This window comes from Ylistrum balloti, unplaced genomic scaffold (assembly GCF_031769215.1).
Source record: "Ylistrum balloti isolate Yb309-2 unplaced genomic scaffold, AGI_CSIRO_Ybal_v1 Utg370458, whole genome shotgun sequence".
Lineage (NCBI taxonomy): Eukaryota > Metazoa > Mollusca > Bivalvia > Pectinida > Pectinidae > Ylistrum > Ylistrum balloti.
Genome location: NW_026782303.1, coordinates 353,729 through 380,135, shown reverse-complemented (window position 1 = coordinate 380,135; position 26,407 = coordinate 353,729). Strand labels below are relative to the sequence as shown.

The following is a 26,407-nucleotide window of genomic DNA, read 5'->3' as shown; positions in this document are numbered from 1 at the left end:
CTACGCTTTATTCAAAAGGAATTCAAAATTAAGCGTTTGAGTTACCTCGTTAGTTTCAGCGGGGAATATAAAAGATGTGGATGTCGACTGAGAAATGAAAAATTGAAGAATGTCGAAAACGTCCTCTGAACATGTCTCAGCACACAAGGTAAGTAGAAACCCATGCATGTACAGTAAGTCTGCTGCCAGGTTAAGAACTGTTGGTTAACGACAATAAACAACGTTAGTATGTAAAACAGACATCATCAGTTTGACAGATTACATGATAAATTGTTATCCTTGGTATCAAACTATCAATACAGGAATTGGACGTCCTCTTTATGTCAAATATAGTTATTTCATAATATTATGTATGGCATTGGAGACATATGAAGTTCTTTGAAACATTTGCAACAAAAAGGGTGACATATTTTTGACAAGGCTCTCATTTTTACACAAGAAGTGAATAATTCAGTTGTCTGTTTTATTTTAAAAAAACACAAACCTTATTTACCCCCAGTGCTTATTTATTTAGTGTGGCAAATAAAAAGATTACAGGTAAATTCTTTGCTCATCTGTGACATTAGCACTAAATGCACCAAATGGCATCTATAGTTTACACAGTAGTCAATGGAAACTATTAATCAATTTAATTTCATTGATACAAATTGTTATTTTATGTAAGTTGGAAAGCAGCAATATTTCTTTCATTATTTCCCATTCCGACAACCAATGTGGTCATTTTGTATGGTGTAGATGATTTCTGGCATCAATAATGTCAATAAGGAATATGGTTTTGAGGACTTGAAGGAAATTCATTGCATATGTCTTATCAAAATGTGTGACTGCAAACTGGTGACTTTGAAGAATTGTCCTCTATGTGTACATAAAATTATAGTACAAGTTTAGAGCCAAAAAAATTGGTTGATTTCTTACCACCTTGTACACTACTACATACATCAGTGCTAGGCATGATTCACACCATTCATTTGACTGATGAAGGTGGCCATGTAGTGATCGAAATGTCACTCTTATATCATCTACAGGTTGTGTTCTAAAATTTTCTACTCTATTGATTACCAACCTGGGAAAAACTTTTCAGATAAAACACTCATTACATTTTTTTTATTACCGATGTATGATATGACCAAGTGATTGTGATTCTCTGAATGTTTTGTTGTCATTTTTACATCATAGTTTTGTATGTGTACCACATGATGATTTATTTTTAGAAGCTGAGCTCTAGTTTGAAAGAGAGGCTAAAAAGATGTGGGCGTTACCATTCTTCACCCATCAGTGTTCCACAGAAAAAGCGCATCTATTACCCAGATGGCACATTATCACAAACGCCTGTAAAGATAGAACATGCCATTAAGAGAGACAATTGTCTGGACACCCAATCTACTCCAACAAGATGTCTTGATGAAGAAATGGGAACAGATTCAAGTTCTACACCTTTAAAGTCAAGTGATTCAGCAAAGTTAAAGATTGATTCTTCAATTCCTGCCATCAGGAAAAACATTGGGACATTTGTGTCTCCATCTGGATTTTCAGATTTTGTTGATGATCCTACAGGAAATTACAGGAAACTTGTGAGTTCGAACTCACTCTCAGCTCCGAAAACACCAACTACAGACTCAAGCTTATTACAAGTGACTCCAAAATTCAAATCAAATGAGAGACCAAGCACAATTTCTGTAATGTCTAGTCCAACTGTTTTTGATGAAAACAGCTATAGTAAAGAACAATCTCAGAAAATCAGAAATTATTCAAAGCTCTCATTAACAACAAATACAAAAGTTCCTGAAATGATTTTGGAAAATATTGATGGAAATCAAATATCCAAACAAATGTCTGAAAGGACACCCATCCAATCTAAAAATATTTCACTGTGTTGTCGACCAAGCAGGTTACAATTCTCTGACATGTGTGATAGTAGTTCTACAGAAGATAAATTACTAGCTGCTGATGAACAGAAAAATGAATCTCAAATCACCTCAATGAAAGAGTCAGAAAATGGTGCAAAGTCTATATCTCATGAAGATACAGAAATGCTTCAAGAAAAATATGAAATATTGAAAAATACATTGAAAGAAAAGGAAGAAGAACTGCGAAAGTTAAACATGGTGAAAATGTATAGAAATAAGGTGAGGAACGAAGATCATTTCCCCAGGTTTCATTAATTTTTTATGGAGTTAACTACCATGCAAATTTTATGTAAATGTATCATCAATTAACTTGTCTCTTTTTTATTTACTGTAGAATGACCTGGACAGCCTTCGTGCATTGATCACAAAATGGCAGAAGACGAGTCAGAAAGCTTTAGTTGACCTGCACGAGAAACTTCAAGATCCTAAACCTTCTCTCACACAACTCATTAACCATCTGCAGATAGAACATTCTCTAGTTAACTTCAATGCTGAGGAGGAATCTTTCAATTAAGAGTTTAAAATATTAAGTTTGTGTTGTTCAATAACGATTACTAATTATGATACTGGTTTGGCTTTCAAAGATTAACAAATGATCCCATGATTTTTTCTCTATACTTCATGTAGTATTAACAAAATTTTTCTCAAAGACTAAAATTTTATTAGTTGGTATTGAAACTGATTTTCTCTATTATTACATAAACTTACCTAGAAAGTGTGTAAATGTAGATACAAGTATAAATTCATGCCAATACAATGTACTTACATGTACCATGTACTCGCTGATTTGACTTTTTACTTCAGATTGACAAATTCATTAACAATAATTAACATTATTTGTCCTGAATGAATGTATATTTATTTACTGGTATGAATACCTCAATTTCCTGAAGACGGAAATGTGCATGTGTCTTCACTATTTATTTTTTTTATCAAAAGTCCTAATAGTATGTTTCGTTACATGTGTATGCATTCAATTGTATTGTTTCTATTTAATAAACCTTAAAGAAATATTGAGTACAAGTTAGGATTTTTATGATTTTTAAAACATAAATATCACAAAAGGATCTACTTTTGTTCATACAGAAATTGTACACCTTGGATATGATCAGAACTAAGAATTGTTAGTGGATGAATAGATGGAGGGTGATTTTAACTTCCCACAATCTGATGATTGTGTGCTAAAATGTTAAAACGTACCTTCAGTCTAAGACAGAGAAGGACCCATGGACTTCAAACATCATTTTTATACTATATGTACAGGCTGTGGTGAATTGATAGTATAACCCCTGTTGAATCCTATAGACATCAATTGAACTTTTTGAAATTATACCTTTGCTGCATGAACGACAAAATTAAATTTTACACTTTTGAAAGAGGCCCAGGAAGTTTTTTTAGATGTAATATTAAAGATTCATTGACCTTTAAATCAACATGAATTAGGTTGATATCTTACAAAGGTAGTAAAGCGTTTACTTTGCAACATCAAGCATGTAAAATACCAATTTATCTGCCACAGTTGAAAAATAAATTAATTGAACGCAAAGAGTTTATTTGCTTTGTTGTTTTAGCTTTGAAAAGTGTTTTTGGAAGGTGTAGGAGTGTACCAGTGAATGAATTATCATACAAGTAAAATGTGCTCTAAATTGTAGGTTAGGAAGATCAAACAGAACAGTCCAACCTTTTTAACAATGATCAAGTTCGCTGTGCTATGATTAATGATGGGAAATCCATAAAATATCCATAATTGATTGAAATCAGATAGGGTTTCAGATAATTATATAACCAGCTGACTGTGTTCAATGTTCATAGAAAGTTAAAAAAAATTTTTTAAGGTAATATTTTATTTTTTGGTAACTTTGAGCAGAAATACCTCACTTACCTAAAATTTGCACAAGAATGAATATCATTGGCAATTAGCATCTTTATTATGCATAATATGAATTTTGGTTTTTGCTAAAATAAAATATTAAGATGCTAATAATAGAATATAAAAAATTACGATCAATTACATTCAAGCATTGTCCCATCACTAGCTACAATAAAATTACATGCTGGATTTGATTCTTGTTGAACCTCTGCTATGATATATCTACATGCTAAATTTGATTTATTTCAATTCAAACATACAGATTTAGCTCATTTAACACTTTTTTATTCTGCGGAAAGAGAATTCTGCTATGACTCAGTTGGTAGATTATTACGCTGTAGTCCTGGAGTAGATTACTCTCAGTCTGAGAGGGCTTATCAGGAATGTGCTTTCCCCTGTTCACAAACCATTTAAAATGTTTGGCTAATCACAGCTTATGATAGAAAAGATGCAAGATCAATAGGTCTTATTTCATGTATGAAACTCCATGAATATACAAATGTATATTTTTGAATCTGAACATATTCACTATTATAGAAACAATTTAATTCAACATATTAATGTTTTCATAAATTTTATTTACATGTTTAAAATTCTTAAAAATATATGACTACAATAAACATAAGAATTCTATTACAATGACATGCAAACAAGAATGATTAAAAGTAGCAAATTTGATCTTTTTACATGAAGCTGGAACCATGTGGCAAAAGAACTTTTATCCAAGCAAGCACTGCTGTATATCATCGTCCTGCCAAAACCAAAACACTTGATAATGCCCAAAATAATAAATCATACAAAATCTGCCTCAATTATACATCTATTCATTGTTTGCAATAAAATTTGATTCCGTATCTTACTATTTTCAATGAAACATCTTGCAAATGTTTGGCAATACACTTCATTTCACTAAACCACTATCTTTCAAGCATCTTGTTTTGTTTATGTAAATCTACATGCATCATTTTAAGATTCAAAAACTTACATTGGAGAGAGAGTGAGAGAAACGGAGAGGAAAAACATGTTTTAAAACATCATGGATGATACAACAGCAGATGACTTATGAACATGATGAAAGCTGAGTTTTACACCACAGAATCAAGACACAATAATTCAGTTTTTTTCACAAAATCTTAAACAGTCATCACAAGAAACAAGTAAATGTGACAAGGTATGAGGTGTCAATAAATCTTCTATATGAAAAAATAGTAGCTGCCTTTTTGACTCTTGTCTAGTACCTAAATTCATATAGAAATATCTTAAGTGTTTCCTTGGGTAATCTTTTAAATATTTTCTAACATGATGCAAAGAGATTTAGACTGCAGTATCTTAAGTGTAAAAATGGAAATGTAGAATTTGGATTCTAAAAATCATTCTGATATCATGTGGGAGTTTTTCACAAATGAAACAAAAATAAAATGAAATTGCCTGGTAATTTGCCAGCGTCATTACATTCTTGTTATAAATTTTCATATGTGAATTTATTACTTTAATGTTAGGCCATAAATGGAAACTGTTCAGTATTAGTAATATATTGGTACTGGAGAGACCATTGTTAATTAGCCATAGACAGGCCAATAGAAGAGGTGTAAAGCATACAGCTGTAGCAAGCTTGATTCCTTTATGAATTTGGAGTTTGCCATTAACAGGCCAATAAAAAAGGTGTAAAGCATGTAGTTGTAGCGAGATACCTTTACAACTTTTGTGTTTTTTCTAACCGTGGCTTCCATACATTCAAAAAGACCTAATATGATTTCCTACTCTGAAAAGTTAAAACAAAATACCTTATCTGCCTATGTCCACTACTCATCTCTCATTTAATCTACATTGTTCCGCCAGAAAAATTTTTGAGAGAAATAAATCTATTAATGTATCAATAGCATTTCTGTAGGTCACAATGTAATACATGTACAGGAAATTGTATAAAATGTTAACGTTAACTTGGTTCAATAAAGCTGTTTTAGGCCACCCATACCATATTCTGTCTAACAATGACTGACCCATCCTTGCACAACTTGGGTCATTATGCAGGGGAAACAATGATCTAATCAGAAAAAGAAATGGTAAAATTTACATCCTTTTTTGTCCAGCTCATATATCAAAGTCATTCATTTCTTTTAATGATGGGGAGGGTAAGTAAAAAAGGTTTATGACATCGAAACAAAAAAGACTTATATACAAAATCTGATGAGTGAAGACAAAGATTCTGGAAATGGCGTTTACAATGATACAAAATTGGAATCAATCTAATCATAAACTTCCTTGAGCCTAGGGTATATTGTGGGTTGGCAGGTCAACACCAAACAATACTTTGATATTAAGCTGACCTACCCTTCAACAGAGATTATAATGATATGGTCATAAGGATCAACATTACATCTATCTTTGAATAAAAAAGGATCACATAAGCCTAGAAAAAGTACTAAGTCTAAGCGATTGGAATCAAGAGGTTGTCATCTACAGCCAAACAAATGACTGACTATTGTTTAACTATATATAAAAAAATACAACTTAAATTTTTGACCAATTCAACAGTCGTAGATATTAGATCATAACATTTAAATTACATTTTATGGTTTCTATGATTTCCTGAATGGGATAGTATACATGTGTTACATTTTTTTCTGTATTTTAGTGTACTAATGGTGAAATTTGTTTTCCGTATTTGGTAGAAAAACTTGGAAATAAAATTCCATAGAACAGATCGATGTATTGTGTCTGGCTCCTGAAAACCTATCTGACTTAGAAATTCACAATAAAAGTCTACAAATGCATCAGAATAGTGCCAACTCAAGGTGTCTCATGTATTCTGAGCTGTCCAACATTTGGAAGGATATCCAAGGAATCGTCCAAGGGTAATGATATCTCACAAAGGTCTACACTGGATGGAAATGAAACGGAATCCACAGGCTCTGGAACCCAAAGATCTTCCTCATCTAGTTCAGGTAAATCACCTACAAAAATCAATATAAGCATAAGCAATGTACCACTGGTTTGGAATTTTCTCCTTTTCTCACATGAGACAGAGGAATCTTGAGCAACCCAGCACTTGAATTTTCTGTTACGTCCATTCTATAAGGCACATTTACACCACATTCAATAAATGTGAAAAAAACAATGCTGGTACAGGAAATGTCTCTTGGATGCATAAAGTCAGTGCACAGAGTCTAAAATGAGTTGAATAGAAGAATTCGAAATAAAAAAAGATAATCAATCTAGTCTGTATGAGATATCAAATACAGATAAAATACTAGTATGTGCACAAGATGAATCTATCTCCGCTGCTGGCTGACATTCTGAAAACAAAAATGTTCTTCCATGAAATTGCAGAATATCAGCTCTAAACCATCACATCTAGGAATAAGATTCTAATACCTACATTAATGTTATGATACCATGGTGACAAAGTTTCATTGCAGGTTTTGTTGTGAACCTCCCCATGAAAATGATTGTAGTTACTCACAAACAGTGGAAAGAGGTTTGGGCATATTTTCCAAGACATTGTCCAAGTTCTCCATTCTCTTTTTTCGCTCCTCCTCTTCATCAGTTTCATCACCAGAATCAGGCAGGTGACTGAACAGACAGGGCGGGCGCCAGCTGATCAGTTGTGAAATATATGAGCTTATTCTCTCAGACTTTGGCCAAATATCCTCAAAATCGTCATCTATTAAAACATCAATATTCAATGATAACAAATAACAATTTTAATGTTAACAAATATTATCAGAGATACAATAATTCCATGACTATGAGGGCCCACGTCGATTTTCCTTGACAAATATGTGTTCTTATATATAAATTTTCTTAAGTGTTTTTCAAAATTTATTGTATTGATAATGAGCTGAAAAGTTAAAGTTCTAGTTAAAGAAAATAGTATGTATATTAGTTTGAAACAAATACTCTACAGCAACTGCTGCAGTTTCCAAATTTTATCATCTTTAACTTCTGTCATCTTGATCAATAATATGTTTGAATCATCTGAATAATTAATGAGTGAAATTGATTCATAATTATCTGATTGCTGGTCGTGACTGGGGTTCATAATTTATCTATGATCTAAGCTTTAAGAAATGTAAAATAATTATATGCAAATTACAACATTTTAGCATTTGTCATCCAATAAATGTTTGATTGTACTTTCAACGGATGTTCACACCATTTAATCCAACTTAAATGTCCAGATGTCTCTGCTGCGTATTGTCAAGATATATCCAAATATCAGGCAATTGTTGAAGCACTAACACCGAGGTATCTTCACTAATCTTCTTATCTTACAGAAGATGAATAAATCTTTGATATCCTCCAGAGAAATGTTATCTGTTATATGACAGCATATTTCCAATGTTCTTGCATGTCAATTATGGCAAATGTGGCACACATATATATTTTCAACCAGCAAATACTGTACTAAAATATCACGTGGATTATTACATCAAAAACCAAGCAAGCTACTACTGTATCAATTAAACATTTGTGTTACTTATTTTTGTTTAAACACAATACCTTCAATTTCCTTGGGAATGTGTATGTGTTCAATCTCATCATAATGAGGCTCAGTGGGAGCAGCCTTGGTCACTGTTTTAGGCTGGAATTGAAGCAAGCAATGGAAGTAGTTATGTCTGCAAAAGCCTGATCTGGGATTTTAAATATGGGATTAGATTAGAACAGGAAGAAGTGTATATCTACATGAACAATATTGACAATGTGCATGATTATTATATAAAAGACATCATGATATTCTGCAAGATCATTAATTATTGTGGAGATTCCTTTTTGTGGAATTCAAGGTTATTATAAATAAAAAAAATATACATTGATATCTCACTAAGAAATGATAAATTGATATATGAAATTTGGCATGGGTTACAGAACTAATGGATTGGCTGAGCAATACTTACATTTGTAAGCAAGTGCCAATGAAAATGCAATTTTTTTGTTAAACCATGAAATTTGAAGCCAACAAAAATATAGGTTTTTACAGTATATCTACCAAATTATTGACTAAATTTTCAAAATTTAAATATTGTTAATGTTGCCGAAGTCGGGCTATCTCTCTTGAATGGACTGTCACACAGCTTAACTCGACAGTCCCTTTGGTTCTGTCGAAGCAGCCTTTATAGGTCTGATGCCATTGCTATAGAGAGTGATTATGTATATCCAATACCAGGCTTACATGTGTAATACTGCTCTGTTTGTTTCCTTGTACTTTCAACCCCTTTCTCTGTTGTGATGCTGGTGGTTTGAATGCTGGCTTCTGTTGTTTTAGATTTTTGGAGTTAGAGTTTAAGCTGAGACCACGGTTGCTGACATCGCCCAAGGCTTTCCTTGGCGTCACTAGCTGTTTTGAAGAACTTCCAAAAACTTTGCTGCCTATAAAACAATGCATTTTGTCATATGACCAATTACTTTACAATTGTTACAGTAGAGGAAAAATTGAACAGACTTGACATCGATTAGAATAGACACCCAAAAGTTCTATACTGTATCTTATATAATTAATACATTATCATATAATACCATCAAAACTATTGTTGATCAAGATTTTAAATACAGGCATATGCCTTCTAAATAAAGATACATTTCAAAAAATCATTAAGACAACAGGTGGCAGACACTGCTGATGGACTAAATCCCTGAGGTTTGCTGTAACCTGCATGCCAATTTTTCATTCATTTGAATAGTGGTATGGTTCAGAATGTACTTGAAGCTTTTCTTAAGTTGTCTGATAGTTGAAAATTTCAAAATTTAACTATGGGGCTGCTGCACCTCCACATAAAGATTTTGACTTTTCTTTCGTTTGGAGATTCCTTTGGAGATTCCTCAGCTGCCTCATAGGCTTCGAAATTTGGGCTGTATGATGCAGTTGTTTGCATTATTTTGGCTCTACTGTAGCTAAATAAAAACTAATAAACATTGCTATTCACTTGTGTGTCTTTTATACAATCTTCAGAAAAATCAGATTGTCTACACGTCTTATATGTGGGACAAAATAATTTTGGTAAGGACTAGTCACAAAATATTTTGACTGGTACTATTTTTCAAATAGATGTATTATGTATACACTAGATGATACAGAAACACACAAAATACAGATGTCTATATATACACAGCAGTATGTGTATTAGCATAAAGATCACAAAGTCTTTGTCTTTAACACACCTCCAAGACCAGATGTTGTCCGTTGTTGCCCCTTGCCTGGATGGATTCCTAAAGAGCCAGCATTCTCCTTGTCAACATAAGGCATAAAAGTCATGGATGCCATTGTCTTCACGTTTAGGCTTATAGCACACTTCAGAAAAATGATCTTCACCTGTATTCACATGTGTACTTGTACCTACAATTTGAACAAGATATCAACAATGAAATTAATCAAATCAAATCTTTATTGATAAATTCTTTGTTTAGATTTTTAGATGTCTACAGTAACAAGCATTAGCCACATGAAGATTAATAATGGAACTTGGTTAGCTTTGTATAATCTTAAGGATGTAGGCCTAGTGCATACGTCTCTGGCCCCACTTGTATAAAACATCTCAACTTGAGATTTTCCTCAGCTAATATCTCCTTGAAAATATCTTGTATAAAAATTCCTCAAGGAATTTCAGGACATCCTAGCCAATGACTTCCTCCTGTTCCTTGAGAAAATTTCATACAAGCCGTTTTTAAGGAGATATCAGCTGAGGAAAATCTCGACTTGAGGAAATCTCAAGTTGAGATGTTTTATACAAGTGGGGCCTGGTTTAGTAAACTAAGCTTTTGTTTGCTTACTGAGCCATGAAGTCATCGAAGCCTCCCTCTCCTGACAGTTGTTACCTCATCTCATTTACCTACACCCCATTCACTTCTATGCTGTAGTTAGTGTGAGCCATTTTTAATGAAATCCTTTTAATTTTGGAATACAGTATTGGACAGTCTTTCAGCCAGAGACTAAACATGCATTTTGTTTTAAATATCAACACTTATAAATAATCAAAAAGTTAGAATAATAATTCAGAAAATTATAAGCTTTTCTACTACTGTTTGTTTTGAAAAGATTAAAATTACCTACATAATGTATGTACCTTTGACTAGAGAAAGTCGTATGATACTTCGATGTCTCAAAAAATATATGATGGTACAGGTATTGCTTTACAAAAACATTAGATTTTATTCTTGAAAGTCCGAAAAAATCCTTTACCAAGGCGTGTAGAATGCATTCAACTCGATGTATGACAAAGGTACCAAGCACCTAGTCAGAAATTACCCGCTTACCAGTGCTTATGATCGGTCGGGTAGGGCCACCCTGTCCCTCACCCCTCCCCCTCCCCATTTCCCTCTAGCTCGCATATCTACACACACATTCCACAGCGAAGAGCTTCAATTTCCATAAGTCTATTTGATACGGCAAGACAATAAACCTTAATGTTGGAATTACTATTTTACAGCACAGCAATGTGAATACATACATAGATAGTAATTTGTCAATAAAATACATTAATGAGTTCATTTTAAAGGATTTTCTGTTTCTGCGTTATGAGAAAATTAAACAAAATCAAACCTTACCTGTTCAGTTTCTTCTAAAACCCCATGTATTCTGAAGACTGTCTCGTTATCTGATACAAACTTGCATTCAGTCCGAAATGTAAGCAGTTGTTTGTGAAATCAGTCGCTTTGAAGTCGGCGCTTCCTGTTTCAATTAACCAATGAAATCGGTTGTTGTGAATCTAGGGGAAGTAACTTTTCCAAGCAGTTAGAATTATCTCCCTTTAAACAGAAAACACTGCGGCATTTTTGACAGACGTTCGTAAAGTTGACCAATTGTAAGTACAGTTGTTTGTTGATTTCGAAAACACAGAGAGAGACGCATAATATAAATTATCTTACGCACCTTCATGATTACTGAGTTCTTGAGACTTTCTGTTACCAAAACTTGGAATCTCACTGACAGGAGAACGTTATTTTAATTATAAAGTTTTGCCGAACGATTTTGACGATTCCGTCTGGATGAGTATAATTGCAAAAAAATGTAACTTGCAAATGACACAAATTTCAAGTTAATTCGCTGTAAAATCAACTTAATATAAGATCGATCAAGAGACGCACACTAATAGTATAGATGTTGCGAACATTATCCGACTTACACTGTAGCTATATAGTATTTAAGATATTTAATATATATCAGAACTTAAAACTTAAAACGGGTTGTTAATAAAATTGGTATACACAAAATTGTGTGAAAATATATAAGAATTTTTTGTTTCTTAAATTGAAAAAACAAAAATAAAAACAAAAAATCCATCAAGAGAGCAGGGGTGCGAATAAGACAGGAAAGGCAACGTTAAACATGTATGTTAAACATATCATGATGGGGTTCATGGATAATGAGTTCAGTCAGTCTTGGTAATGTGGTCACTGACTGCGAGTAGCTTAGCGTCCCCAAAGGCTCAGGGTCTCTTATTATTGACACATTCATCATACACTACTAGATATCAAAAGTACATGTGAAACTGACTTCGATTTCAAAATTTAACAATACATTGAAAAATTTCTACAGAAAGGCTTCTAGATAATGTTGAAAAATGTCTGATAAATGGGCAAAGTTACCATATTTAGATAATATATATTTTCAGATTTTGATTTTGTCCTTTGTCTTGGCATTTTATAATCTTAATACTAAGAAATTGGAAAAGATTCCAAAGAGATCATCACATTTAATTAATTGATAATTATGACAGTTATTCCTTTAATATAATTAGGTTCAAGATCATGGTCAGGGAAGTACACTAAAATTTGAATACAATTTAACAAAGTTCTATAGGAATCTTATGAGTAAAAACTATTTTCTATATAATTTCAGGAAAGCAGACAATGTTAAGGTAGCACAAGTTATCATAACTTAACATTTTGAAGCTGCCCAGCCATGAATTAACTAACTTAATGAAAGCTCTATAGCTTTGCAAGTGTTCAAAATGTTGCTGGTAAGGACTGGGAACACTTGGGAAACTCAAACTAGTTACCTGGTAGAACCAGAGAAAGTATAACTACAAATCTTAATGCTTTTTATAACTTGTTACGTAAATCCTGATTATAATTTCATAATTTGTCCAATCATTCGTAGATGAAGGAGGTACTTTTCTATGTCTGATTCCGTAAGCGTGGTTGGTGTTGACAGGAGGACATAGGATCTAGGGTTTATGTCAAGGTTTAGATGAGCTCAAGCAGTTGGAGCAGGGGGAACGTTCATCCTGGTAGCTGGACTGCCGAACTAGGGCACCCTGTTATTTTGGACGGAATGGCTGTCACCAAAATCTTGTAAAGGTACAAGGTATTCAGACGAGATTGTAAGACCAAAAAGATCGTTGATCTCAAATGATGCTTGCGATATGTCTTCCGTTAAAGCAAAAGGGTCATTTAACCGAGAAAGCTTCCAGAAAGACTGAGCTGCGATACCAGAGCGTGACTTGGTCTCCCGCTGTTACACGGTGGAGGAATGGTTTCCCCGAAAAGAGATCGTAGCTCAGTTTTCAGATACGTTAAAAAAACAAAAATAAGCCTCGATCAAAATGTTGCACAGAGAACGTCGAAAAGGCGAGCAAGGTCGAGGAATGGACGCATGGTCGAGTGACAATCGAGAGTAGAGCGGGGAGGAACGATGCTCAATCTTCTCGAGCGAGAACTGATTGCGCGCCAGGTCGTGCCGCTCAACATTAAGGTGCAATCTAGGTGCTCTTAAGTTTTACTACGGGAAAACAGAGATGCGATCATAGTCGCGCTTGGTCACGTGATATTATCCAGATCGTACTCTTTAAAATGACACCATAGCATCACAATAAGGCTGTTTTGGTTGACATTACGCAATTGTAATTAAACAGCACTTCAGAGCTTTGTTGAATATCTGGAAATTCAATTATCAAGTGTAATAAATGAGGAGTGCCATAATCTTTTACAGACCTGTATCTGAATAATATAAATGGGAACCCATGCCGAGCTAGAGTACCAACAAAACTTCCAAAATCAACATATCGTCCCCGTCGAAGAGTGTCGTCAGTGGCTCCATCACCCAAAATAGTCTGGATTGCAAGGACGTACAGACAAAATCAGGGAAAGTTTCATTGTAACTGAGAAATATGTAAAAGGGGATATCATTTCATGAAGGATGTATATGCATGTAACCGTACAAATCTTGTTTGTACGGTTTGTACTCTAGCTCCAGATTATCAGAAATCTTGTCGTGGATCGAATATTAGCAACGATATTTCTACAATCACAGTTGGGCACTAATCTCTAGCAAAGTCATCCCCAATGACACCGTTTCATCACTGACATATAACTATGTTTTAAGGAACTTGTGGCTCATGACGGCTATACATAAGACACAAAAGTTAATATAGATCCTTTCTCTACAGTGGAGTATGACCAAATATGGGCATATAATTCTTATTGATTCATAGGGCTTAAACAATGAAAGAAAATTTAAAATCTGATTTCAATACTATGAAATGAATATTTGTCGTTCCCAAATTCGCACACCAATAGAAATATGGTTACCTTTTTCTCAATCAGTGGATAAGCTACACTGTAACAAAGCAAAATTGTTGTGCTATTACCAAAGCATTTCCGTCGACAAGACCAGGGATCCGTTTGTTCTGTCTATATATTGACGTGTAGTCAATGTGATATAGAGACACGTGATCTTTGTTCTGTCTATATATTGACGTGTAGTCAATGTGACATAGAGACACGTGATCCTTGTTCTGTCTATATCTTGACATGTAGTTAATCTGATATAGAGTCCAGTGTAACCACATTTTAAAAGTCAGTAAAACTGAGTGAATAGACGTCGTTTTCTGTAACAACATCTGAAAAAAACGAGAGCTATATCACTGACAGAAAAAAATATTGAAATTAATCGGAAATGTTATTCGTTCTACAGATAATGATCCGGTTCAAGCTCTCTTACTAAGATTCTTTAATCAATACATCGTCGTAACAGCTACTAAGTATTACAAATTTGTATTTTCACAGATATCAAGGACAGGCTAGCTTTGATTTCTCATTAAACCGCTTTTCTCGAAATTTAAGACCCCTTTCCTCACGAACCAATATCTGTTATAAGGAAAATAACTATTAAACAGCAACTATATGCAACAAATGTCTAGCCTGGATTCCTTATTGCTAAATGCAGCTTCACTTAGAAGGATGCGTTTACAACAATATCATTATATCTTGATTTCAGTAAGGCCTTTGGAAAGTACTACCCAGGAATATAGAACTGTGATATAAGGTTGAGTGACGTTGATTTCATAAGTGGGGCCCTTTAGGGGCGAGTGTTAGATCATATTCTGTTTAATAGCCGTCTTCATATTAAACTGTTCTTTATCTGTAGAATGTACGATAGTAACAGGCATGCTAAAACGTGAATTAAACACAGCTAACGCATTTGTTCTGAAATTGGGACAATTTAAGTTTTGAACTTTGAATTTCATAGAAAAAATATATGAAAAACATGAGGAGTCTATCTGTCTGCAGTGGGATTTAACCGAACAAAAAATTAGAGGCATGTCTTATTTTTTATTATAGATTGTTGCCGACCTATTTTTGTGTCAATTGTGTGTTCATCTTGAACTTGGTTGGTAAGTTGTGCTGTTATCTCTATGGTCTATGCATTTCATGTAACTTTGTTTCAGGCTCTTTGCTATTGAGTATGAAAACATATCTCTTATTTTATTCTATAATCTATAACGTTACTTTTAGGTCTAGAAATGTTATCTAATCCTATGGGTTGTCAGCCGAACACTTCGGTAACATTTTCAAACGGCGAGAAAAAGGATCAAAATCACACGTGTGTAGGAAATGGAAAACAACTTATTTCTGAGTCTACGTTTCACTTTCGTTACTGATACTAGTTGTGTATCTATATGGATGGCCATTGAGCTCAGAAAGTTTTACGAAACTTTCATTTAAGGCTATGAGACCTATTTTAAAAGTCACTATCACCAAATAGTTTCATTTTCTCTGTGTCTACTGTATCATTGAATGCCCACGGAACAATTTAAATGACATCACAACATTGTTTCCAATGCTGTCTAAATGGTCATTGGATGGGCTTCCATTTTAAATGTTATTCTTGCTTGTACAGTCTAATAATACGTATAAAGGAAGAGTAATTGTCTTACACTTCATCGACGACACCCGCCATGCAAATCTTGGTCATTCAATGAGGTTACTCTGGCGACCCCGAATTCTCGTCAACCTGCATATTTTGAAAACGAATTTGTCCGTCAGTTGACGAATTTGCGCAAGAAAATCGCGACAATGGGAACAGGCACATGGATATCGAATCAACTGCAACACGTAAATACCATAAGTTGTGTTTGCAGAATGTTGCTATCCAGACATGGAAAATTCATTATAGGGAAATTAGAACCGATACCCGTTGTCAAAAAGCTTGGCGGAAAGCTGACCGTGTTTAGCAGCTGATGTAGAAAGTAAAGAAACAATTAAAATTGTCGGTACCATTACAATAACTATGTACTTTAATATCAAAAGAGTTCAAACTCTTCGAAATTTATTGGAAACAAAATATATGTACACGTTTTATCGGTAACTCGATACTTAAAAGAAAATGAAATGCTACATTTTCACCATAATACTTTTTGCTACGAAAGTCGTTTTCTAAAACCACGAGAACGACTTTATTACTGCTAGTAAACGCTTACCCAACACATCTTTCTTTAACAAATAGTGTATGGTTCCTGACACACATTTATCGACAGCTGAAGCTCCACGTAGAAATAATACAAAAAAAAAAAAAAAAAAAAAAATAGTTCAGCTTTTCCAGACTGGAACCGTGTGACATAGAACTTTGGTCTCTAGGGTTCGTTCTATATTGAGTATTGAAGAACTCTGTACCAGGCGTTAAGTCAGGCACATACCTACAGTCGATGGCGCTCTGTATGATACACCTTATATCTTTGTCAAAGAAGCCAATGCAGGATTACTGGACGGACAGCCTGCACTTTACCTATGGTATAATCGTGACATTAATTTAACCAAATGACGCTTATGGACAGAGATAGTGTCAGGTCTAACAACTCTCAACTACTTCATTATTTGTCAAGGCTTACTGGTTTACTGTAAATAATTAAGTTGAAGATATGTTGTATCGACCTGAAATCGGATTACATTAATCTTTCTTTCAAACGAAAACAACATTGATATTTCACACCACAACCATTTTAAAAATCATTTTCAGAAAGCCAGGGTGATTCAGGTAAATGTACTAATTCATTATTACATCGGTAATATTTTGGAAAATGTAGATTGACATTATCAGTGAATAAAAAACCAATCACCCCTTCCGAGGCACATGACTGTTTTGTTTTGCACATGTAAAAAATTCTATTATCGATAGCTTATCATCGCTTTATCGATTTCGAGGCCAGCTTATGCCGAAAAGATAACCATAACTTAACGATTATCGTTATCATCACAATTTATAATCGCTTATTCAATCATGTACTTATGTGTATTTTGGTCTGTGAAAATCTAGATAATGCGATGTATTTAAGAGAATTATCGATCAGTTATTTATTGATTATCTTGATCGCCTTCGTACCAGTTTATAGATTATTCCAGACCCTGGGTCCATAGGGAGCGACATTAGAAAAATTACAATGCATCTTGTGCAATAATTTCGTTTGGGATTTTTCAAAAGTATTGTAACATTTTTATATTGTCACTAACTTTATAACCGAATGAAAGGACAGAACAAGAGGCACACACGTATAAAGCACATTTCAATACAAATACATAACAAGATACTTTTAGATAATGAATCAAACTGCATCATACAGATGTTTCATCCTTATAGGACTCGTCAGTGATGCTACATCCTACAGCTGTTTCGTCCTTCTAGGACTCGTCAGTGATGCTACATCCTACAGCTGTTTCGTCCTTCTAGGACCCGTCAGTGATGCTACGTCATACTGCTTTTCGTCCTTCTAGGACTCGTCATTGAGGCTACATCCCACAGCTGTTTCGTCCTTCTAAGACTCGTCAGTGATCCTACGTCATACAGCTGTTTCGTCCTTCTAGGATTCGTCAGTGATGCTGCATCATACAGATGTTTCGTCCTTCTAGGACTCGTCAGTGATGCTACATCATACAGCTGTTTCGTCCTTCTAGGATTTGTCAGTGATGCTGCATCATACAGCTGTTTCGTCCTTCTAGGATTCGTCACTAATGCTTCATCATACAGCTGTTTCGTCCTTCTAGGATTCGTCAGTGATGCTACGTCATATAGCTGTTTTGTCCTTCTAGGACTCGTCAGTGATGCTACATCATACAGCTGTTTCGTCCTTCTAGGACTCGTCAATGAGGCTATGCACCTAATGTTGAAATCTAGGAGGTGATCGTGGAGAATCACAATTGTCACAATTGGTCATCGTGAAAAATAACAATGGGTCGAATTTAAATTATACTATAAGGCGGATAAGTGAGTAAATTAATCAGCTGGGAATTTTATTTTATAATGCGAATTGACATATCAATAAATATTGCTAACGATTTTTAAAAAAGTGAAAATATTGAACTAGTATTCCAAATAACAATCGATGTCCAGGCGTTCTATTAATTAAGATTAATGAAATCTTGTACACCGATTTACTTTACTATTATGGAAGTGATAACGAATATAAAACAGAATATGACTTTTCTGGACTTTTGAAATGCACACAAACATGTAGATTTTCTTGTTTCTTTCTACAATTATTGCTAGAATGTTGATCAAGGTATGGGTTGCTTACTCTCTTGTCATAAGAAATTCTATTAGAACGTCAGAATAATTCTAACTATCTGTAAAAGTTGTTGAAGTGGTTATCTCTACCTTATTTAATAATTAATGAGGCTACCGTCACTCTGGAACTTTAAAGCACTAAACCAATGCCTATCGAATAGATGGTGTTTATTTGTATATAGTGTAGTCTACCATCGTAATTACCAGATCAGACGTCTTCCCGACGTAAGGTACAATGCCACCCCGAAAACAAGTGTCTCAGACAATCATTATTACTTGTTTGTTTGTTGAAGATCGCACGATATGTTTACATTATCCCCATGACTGGTTACCAAATCCTGGACAATCAAAGTCAAGAAGTCCTCTGTTACAGGGGTCAAGGAAAACACCGGAATGGCTCGCCAGTATATTCCGTGCTATTGTTAATTTAGCACAACAGACACGGTATGTACCAAACACAGTATCCAAATACCACGGGATTGTATAGGTATTCAAAAATAGATCGATTGAGTTGTTTTTGACTGCTACAAGGATGAATTATTGATCAACATAGTAATAAAAACAGTGACTCCGAGAAGATGTAGGCCCAGTGCTCCAAGCCCTTACATCGTTGCTGTGTATGGTAATTATCCTTTGTAGTAAGAGAGGGAGCTGAAATAATAATGATGAACAACTGTGTTTAATACACTGACACATAAAAGTCTGTATTTAATATAGCACTGTAGAGAACTAGACTCCATTATCTCAGAAAATATTGATACGTCGAGAGAATCTTAATTCAAACACCAAATCGATGACAGGAAGGCAAACAATGCACAAAGAAACAGTTACTCGGAGAGCCTTAAAACCATGCATGATTTTTCCCGAATGGTGAGCGTCATCATCTTTATAGATGACACTCGTCCTCAGAAGACACAAACGACATCAGCAAAAGAGTTGTCGGGTGGCGTAGTGGTAATGCACTCGCCTTTCAATTCTGGGGTTGGATTTTCCGCACGGACGTTAAAAGGTAGGGTGTCACCTGCCAACCACATAGGTTTCCCACGAGCACTTCGGTTTCCAACAACACAAAGATCACTCTCTCGTTTACGTCTAGGACAACAAGAGTGGTTAGCAATCGGTTTAGTTGAAATAACTTGTTTCGCAATTGTTGCTTAATAAATAAATCTTATAGAGAAATTAACGAAAAAGAATTACCATGTATGCTAAAGAGCATGTACCTTTATACTGAACAAGGAAATATGATTTTTCCCATTGAGATCACGTCAGTGGCGATACAAATTTCCAATAGTCTTCCTCCTCAGTATATCTATCTGGATATGTTCACGTTCCATCATAGTCCACAACCGCGTATTTGCACCGAAATAAATGTCAAAATTGATATGGGGAGGTGCATTAACCCCATAATTAATTAGATTTCGTAATTTCTATATTTCTAATAATTTTAGAGAAAAGTCAAGTAATATAAAACATGGCATCTGCAATCTTCGTGAAGATTCTTGAAAAAGAGATGCATATTAATAATGCCTTTTAATACAACTTTAGAGTGAGACACGGAAGTGCGAAACAATTAATTAAACTAAAGCATACAGGTTTCAATCGACTACTTGAAGCTTTCTATGTGTATTACGCTTTTACACGACTGTTTCCATTTCAGTTCAGCTCAAGCCAGCTCACAAATAGTTTGCAATACTACTGCACAACACAATGGTGGAAATTGAGGCCTAAAACTACAACTGTTTTACAATAGTTTCTTAGATATACAACGAAGGATAAGACATTCAAAGTGTTTCCATCAAAATCAGAAAAAAACATTCTCCGGTAAAAATCAGATTAAAATTGAAAATGCACTAATGTCACCTATTAGAGGTGATTTGATCAGGCCCTCCGGAGTTATTTAAGGTCTGTTATTTGCCAAATATAAATAACGATTCGTTTTTAAATCTTGGTAAATGGAAGTTTTATTGAAAATTTGATAATTTCACTTCCCTCCCCCACTTTGACGATGAGCACACATAAAATCTGATGTTTTGAATGGAATATTATATGCAGCTGACCTGAAATTGACATCAGAAATGAACGAATATTCTGCAAAAGGGGCACTACGAGAAGGACGTGTTTGATGCTCGTTAGTTTGCCTGATGGTTCCATTGTTGTATACCTTGTTCTCATTTGATAACGTGATATTATTTACTATTGACCAAGGTTTACATAGCAGGTATCGTCGATAAAACAGAAGACGCTTACTCTTCTGGGACACCTAGTCTTAATCTTCTTGTATTTTTCCAGGATTCTCCGTGTAAATCTTTCTTTTGTTTATATTTTGCCCTAGTCTTATTTGAATTTGAGTTTGGATTACGTTGACATGTTAGTATTTTCTTGTTGTTTTTTTACAGACATTTCATCCTAAAGTCTCTCTATACGCAACCTCAACTTCATTACTTCATAAGATTATAACTTGCACACTGTGTGCTGCTACCGTGAATAATAGAATTATATTTTGCAATTCAGTTATTTAACGACAGTTTCCTAAACTGTGAACAACTTTTGTATGATAATATAAAAGCAAGTTTACAAATTGTTTTCTCTGAGTTTTACTCTCTCTCTAGGATTTTGTCATTGGAAAATCGTAAACAGCGTCTTGTGAAGCAAAAAGATGGTATTACGACATGCCATACATTCTTCATTTCCCCAATGCCCTGAAAAGTAAAAATAGTTTTGCCGGTTGCTGTATTTCATTTCGTTAAGCATTCCAGAAATTCTTACAAACTCAAGAAATGTATCGATGCTTGTCCATTAAAATGACAATAACTTTTGTGTGTGTGTATTTTCACTACTCATATATAACGCCATTTTTCACGGTTTCTCCTGAATTACTTAAATGACGTGATTCTGAAAAGGAAGACCGTGAATCATTAATCAACATTTAAAAGCCAGAAATGTTGTCGGATAGATTTTAATCGCTGATTTTTTTATTAAACAATATACATGTATACAAATTTGAAATATGCATTCATTTTGAAGGTGCTTTTAGTATTTTCAGACGTTGTGCTATTGGTGGTGTTATCATTTTGGGATGAAGCATGATTCGTAGAAATAACAAATTCAAATGATTTGAAAATAAGTATGACTTTATTGAAATGTTTCACATTATGAATACACATTTTTGTAGCGTTCGTGAACATCCATGACATAATCCCTACGCAAATCAAACTGAATTGTAAATACATACTAATTTCTATATCTCTAGTGTATCACAGGAACGCAGAGGATATTTTCTTTAAAGATGTATAATTCAAAATGCCTTTTAAAAGATCGATACAAAGCAATTGTCTGAAAATACGGATATAGGTCGAGCCACTTTGCTTCTTAAATATTCATTATCTGTAAACACACAGATCCTTTCAGTCATCATGGTTTCTTTTTAAGATTTGAAAGTTTCCGTATCTGTTTAAAAACAAATACAAAGTACAATACGAATGTTTCTTCCTTTGTGCTATGTTCATGAATCTCTTGAATTAAGAAAATTGTGAAATTTTCTATTGGTTAAAATAAATTATTTACTACCTTCTCAAAACTGAATCATGTAATGTACACTTTTATACAAAACAGAAAATCCCAGAAGGCTTAAAATGTTAGTTGTACTATATAACAGTAGCATCTGTATACTGCTATCATGATAACTTCATGAAAATAAGTGATTGTTGATTTAACAAATTTGATCTTTAGTAAATCATTTTGCAGACAAACACTGAGATTATTATACAATCAAAAATGATCTTGCCGACAGCAATGATTTTTCCGAGTACTGAATCGTAAACGTTTTGTACTTAGAACAAACATAATTTCTAGTATTCAACAAGGAAATATACACTTATCAAAGACACATGTACGATACATATTTCCTTATGAGTTGTATTGATATATTTTTGTAGCTTTATAAATATTGAAATATCATTGGAAAGGGCTTTTAAAATGAACAGGCAGTTTTGTAATCAGAACATTTCTTATGTTATGAATTAAATAAAAAGATGTTGAGGAGGTTACAAAAATCGTTTTATATCATTTTTAGATATATTGATATCTTGTCATTCAATGACACAATTATTGACCATATCCATTATTAATACCTACCAGATTTGAAAATCAAGAATACGATAGATATATCTACATCGGCTTTATCTCCATCTTTTTCTACAATGAGAGCAACAGAGGACAATTTTCTACCAAGCTGTATGATATAAGTGAGATATTGATTTCCCTAATGCAATTTGTGTACGTTTCTAAGCAGCATAATCTAATCTTCCAAACGGTATAGTGTTTACATGCCGCAGTAGTGTAATATAAATTTACATGTGCCCGACGCTCGTTAATACCCTTGGTGATATCGCTGTTCTTATTTCAGAACGTGACATGAGTAAATTGAATTTGCGGATGCTTTCGATTGAGTAGAATACTTTAACGCTTTCGGAATACTTATTCCTTATTTTACGAGTCTCCGCGAAAATCTCACTTTTGATCATATTTTTTGTCGTTTTTAAATTAATATTCCGCTGATATATCTGTGTTTTCTGTTGTTTTATTGTCAAATAATTGGATTTGAAATTGTGAATATAAGGATATGATATATAGATGATTATTACTATAATTATAATTATTATCATTTCTTGTAAATTAGCCAAAATGCTGAAGCCAAGACAAAATCTTTTCTTAAAAGGTGGAAAAATACAGATGGGTTGAATGCTCGATCTCAACTTCTATATAAACGTCCAAGATCGGGCAGATTTGATCGTCGGTTACCTGTTTTCATCAGAAAATGATTGACAATATTTCGTCCATAACACCTCACCAACATATGTATCATCCATGCATTGTATAAACCAGTTGGTGTATCAAAGCCGTGACAGGCAAGTGTGGTTTCAAATAATTTATTGATGTATGGAATATTCCCGCGATAAAATAGTTTATTGCTTATAGGGGAAACGTTTAATTTGGAAGCCACAATTGCAAGAAATACGTCATCAAATATAAAATGTTTCGTATACATGCTGGCTATATTAAAGTTTATAACGAAATCCATAGACATCAGAAGAGCACTTGAACTTACGAACGCAGGATAGACTGGGTAGGGATATTCCTCGGGCGAAATATACCATTTACTAACCTTTGACCTGAAGGGTGAAGGTCGCCAGTTAACCACGCCCATATACAAGTTGTCTAGTTTACCAGTAAACTCCAGAAGCTGAATCACCAAATCAGTCGCCACATAATAATCATCATCCACTAACATCACGTATTTCGCACCAAAACAGTTTTCTGAAGCCCATTTCAATCCACCACGTGATTTCCACGTGCTATTACGGTGGCTGTCCACTAAATTCATTTGTAATATATCTCCGAATAAGGCAGCTTCGGATTTCAATGCTGCATTAACATCGTTGCTATCGTTACCTTGACCAAAGATAAATATTCTCTTAACTGTGTACCCGTTGATGAAGGTGTTGTTAGTCCAAGTATTCCGAATGACATTTCTTCTCCTTGAATGTGATGATAATGATTTAATTATAAACAACAAATAAATATTTTGTTCAGAATTTGGAGTTTCATCACATTGACCAGACGGATTTAATATAAAGGAAAATGGGTACTTATTTATTTTTTCCTCGTCTGTCGTTTTCCCTTCCTTGTGTCGTTGTAAGATAACACGCATATCTCCTTTCGTCGGATATGACGCATTTTCAAATGGACTTTTATGCTTTTTAGTGAAATCAAAGCTCTGTAGGAGATCTTCTCTCGCACGAATATAAGACAACTCAGCCAATCTTCCCGTCATTTTAACCCGTTTTATATCGTTGTAGATATTAGCAGATTTTGCAGTCAAGGAACACAAATCCATATCAGAGTCCATACTCTCTTTACCTGTCGACATATCTCTGTAAGAAATGGTTAGGCTGACAGAGAAATATGCTAACACCACAAATATAACGATCATAGCAAAAATAATTTTCCGAAGGAGAAATCCAGTTATTAACTTATTTAGCACGCTTGGGTGTTCTAATGAGTTTGATGTCTTCTTTCTCTTGAAGTGAAAGTTTCGATCACCGCTTAAACTTCTTCTCCTAAATTCCCCAGTGGGCACTGGTACTGTTAATGTACTCATCCGGAATCGCTGTATCCTTTTCAAATTGTAGATTGTAACGTTAGTTTCATATGATTAAACAAGCTGATGCTCCTTACCATAGCAGAATTCATTTTGGTGAATTCTGTTAAAACTGTAATACCGTAACCTCAAGCGTGATGCAACACACAACGATGAAATCATTCTGCCTTAGTTACACAGTAATTATTTTCCAAAGTCCAAATTAATTTTTTCAAGGTTTAACATATTAGATATCCGAATGTCTTAACTAGATGAAGTGTAGAGCCCAACCTAATTTGTACTTTATATACTATGAAGTTGTATCAATACCTTTCCCCCGAAATTTGCCAGCGCGCATGCGCATACACAAAGTTTCACACCCAGAAAAGCATCACAGTAATTTGGCCGTACTAGTGGCATGTCAGGTTATCACGTTCGTGAGGTATTGCACGGCATTTGCAGCTTCACTCACACAATAAGAAAGCGTTCCATCTCATCACATTAATTTATTTTTCAAACAAACCGCTTTCTATCGTTAAATCGATATTGTGTACCGTAAAGTTTTGACACATTTTGCCGAATAATCAATACAATGCCTTTTTATTTTTACTTTTACAACAAATAGGCACCTAGCATACACGTGGCTTCCAGGTTCTATTTAGTATCAGGACCAGTTCTCATGACTTATTAATGAAAGTCAGTTTCCATAAGCCTGTCTGTAATCGATGTACAAATTCAATATTTTCTATCATTGATATAAATGCCAATATTATGCCAGGCAACAAATATGTAGATACATACAATATACACCACAATCACGGCATGCACTTCTGTGACGATCGATAATTTAAAATAAAAAATAAAACCCATTAACACGAACTCAATGAATTAACCACAGTAAATGTGCGCCTATTTTTATCCTAGGTCTTGTTATAGAGTTTTAATTTGATCAAACACTATTTTCATTCTCGTACATATTGGGTTGTCACGCTACCATTACAGAAGGAATATGTCTACTCTTTGTTGAGATATCATTTATCATATATAAGAACATTTTCTCTAGAAAAACCATTTTTTACATGTAGTAATGTTTTACTTATTTTTTCTTACTTACCGTTTAAACTTTGTGAAATATTTTGAAAAAGCGTTTGTGTTATGTTTTGTGGGATTGATTTCGTTGAAAAACGCTTTATTTTATTTGTAACTGTGAAACTCTACCAATTTTTGTTGTCTAAAGAGCGGTGTCTATTAACAGTAATATTTGTGATTTCGGAGAAAATTAGGAAATTTTACAAAAGATAATGAGCGAGAAAATATCTTTCCCTCAAATTATTGAAAAAACGACATAAGCATAATATAAGTGAAATTTACAACACCAAGGAAAATAAAGAAAATATTTTAAATAAAGAGAAACGGAATTTCACAATTTAATTTTTCATTATCTAACTATTGGCGTAAGTGTCTATTTTCAAATTTCTATGATGTACTCTTTCTATCAGGGCAACAATTTACAAACATCTCAGTTATCGTGAATAGTTGTCCACATTCCGCGAAACACTGTGAATCACTTATATTTCGCGTTGGGTTTATTTCAGCATTAAAACGCAAGCAGAGTCAGTCGCAAATTCAAATCCCTAACGATCATTTTGTACAGCAATAACTCTTGATGACATCCATATTGATTTGGTTATCAATATCGGAATCCATATATCTAA

General features: G+C 34.1%; 3 protein-coding genes across 3 annotated transcripts; 1 reads left to right on the top strand and 2 right to left on the bottom strand.

Annotated features, from left to right (window-relative positions):
- The first annotated feature begins 92 nt into the window (after window positions 1-92).
- LOC132555160 (swi5-dependent recombination DNA repair protein 1 homolog) lies at window positions 93-3,418 on the top strand. The gene is made up of 3 exons (XM_060219508.1): window positions 93-148; window positions 1,212-2,126; window positions 2,242-3,418. Exons 1-3 carry the CDS (start codon window positions 110-112, stop codon window positions 2,419-2,421), a joined length of 1,134 nt encoding a protein of 377 aa, XP_060075491.1. The 5' UTR covers window positions 93-109; the 3' UTR covers window positions 2,422-3,418.
- Window positions 3,419-5,997: 2,579 nt separating this feature from the next.
- On the bottom strand, window positions 5,998-11,395 carry LOC132555177 (uncharacterized). The gene is made up of 6 exons (XM_060219531.1): window positions 11,320-11,395; window positions 9,937-10,111; window positions 8,951-9,147; window positions 8,281-8,362; window positions 7,241-7,441; window positions 5,998-6,731 (listed from the first exon to the last, which is right to left on the bottom strand). The coding sequence occupies exons 2-6, from the start codon at window positions 10,037-10,039 to the stop codon at window positions 6,568-6,570; spliced, it is 747 nt and encodes a 248-aa protein (XP_060075514.1). The 5' UTR covers window positions 10,040-10,111; window positions 11,320-11,395; the 3' UTR covers window positions 5,998-6,567.
- Window positions 11,396-21,964: 10,569 nt separating this feature from the next.
- LOC132555159 (beta-1,3-galactosyltransferase 4-like) lies at window positions 21,965-24,386 on the bottom strand. Its single transcript, XM_060219507.1, has 3 exons — window positions 24,202-24,386; window positions 23,718-24,090; window positions 21,965-22,000 (listed from the first exon to the last, which is right to left on the bottom strand). The coding sequence occupies exons 1-3, from the start codon at window positions 24,384-24,386 to the stop codon at window positions 21,965-21,967; spliced, it is 594 nt and encodes a 197-aa protein (XP_060075490.1).
- Between the last annotated feature and the right edge of the window lie 2,021 nt (window positions 24,387-26,407).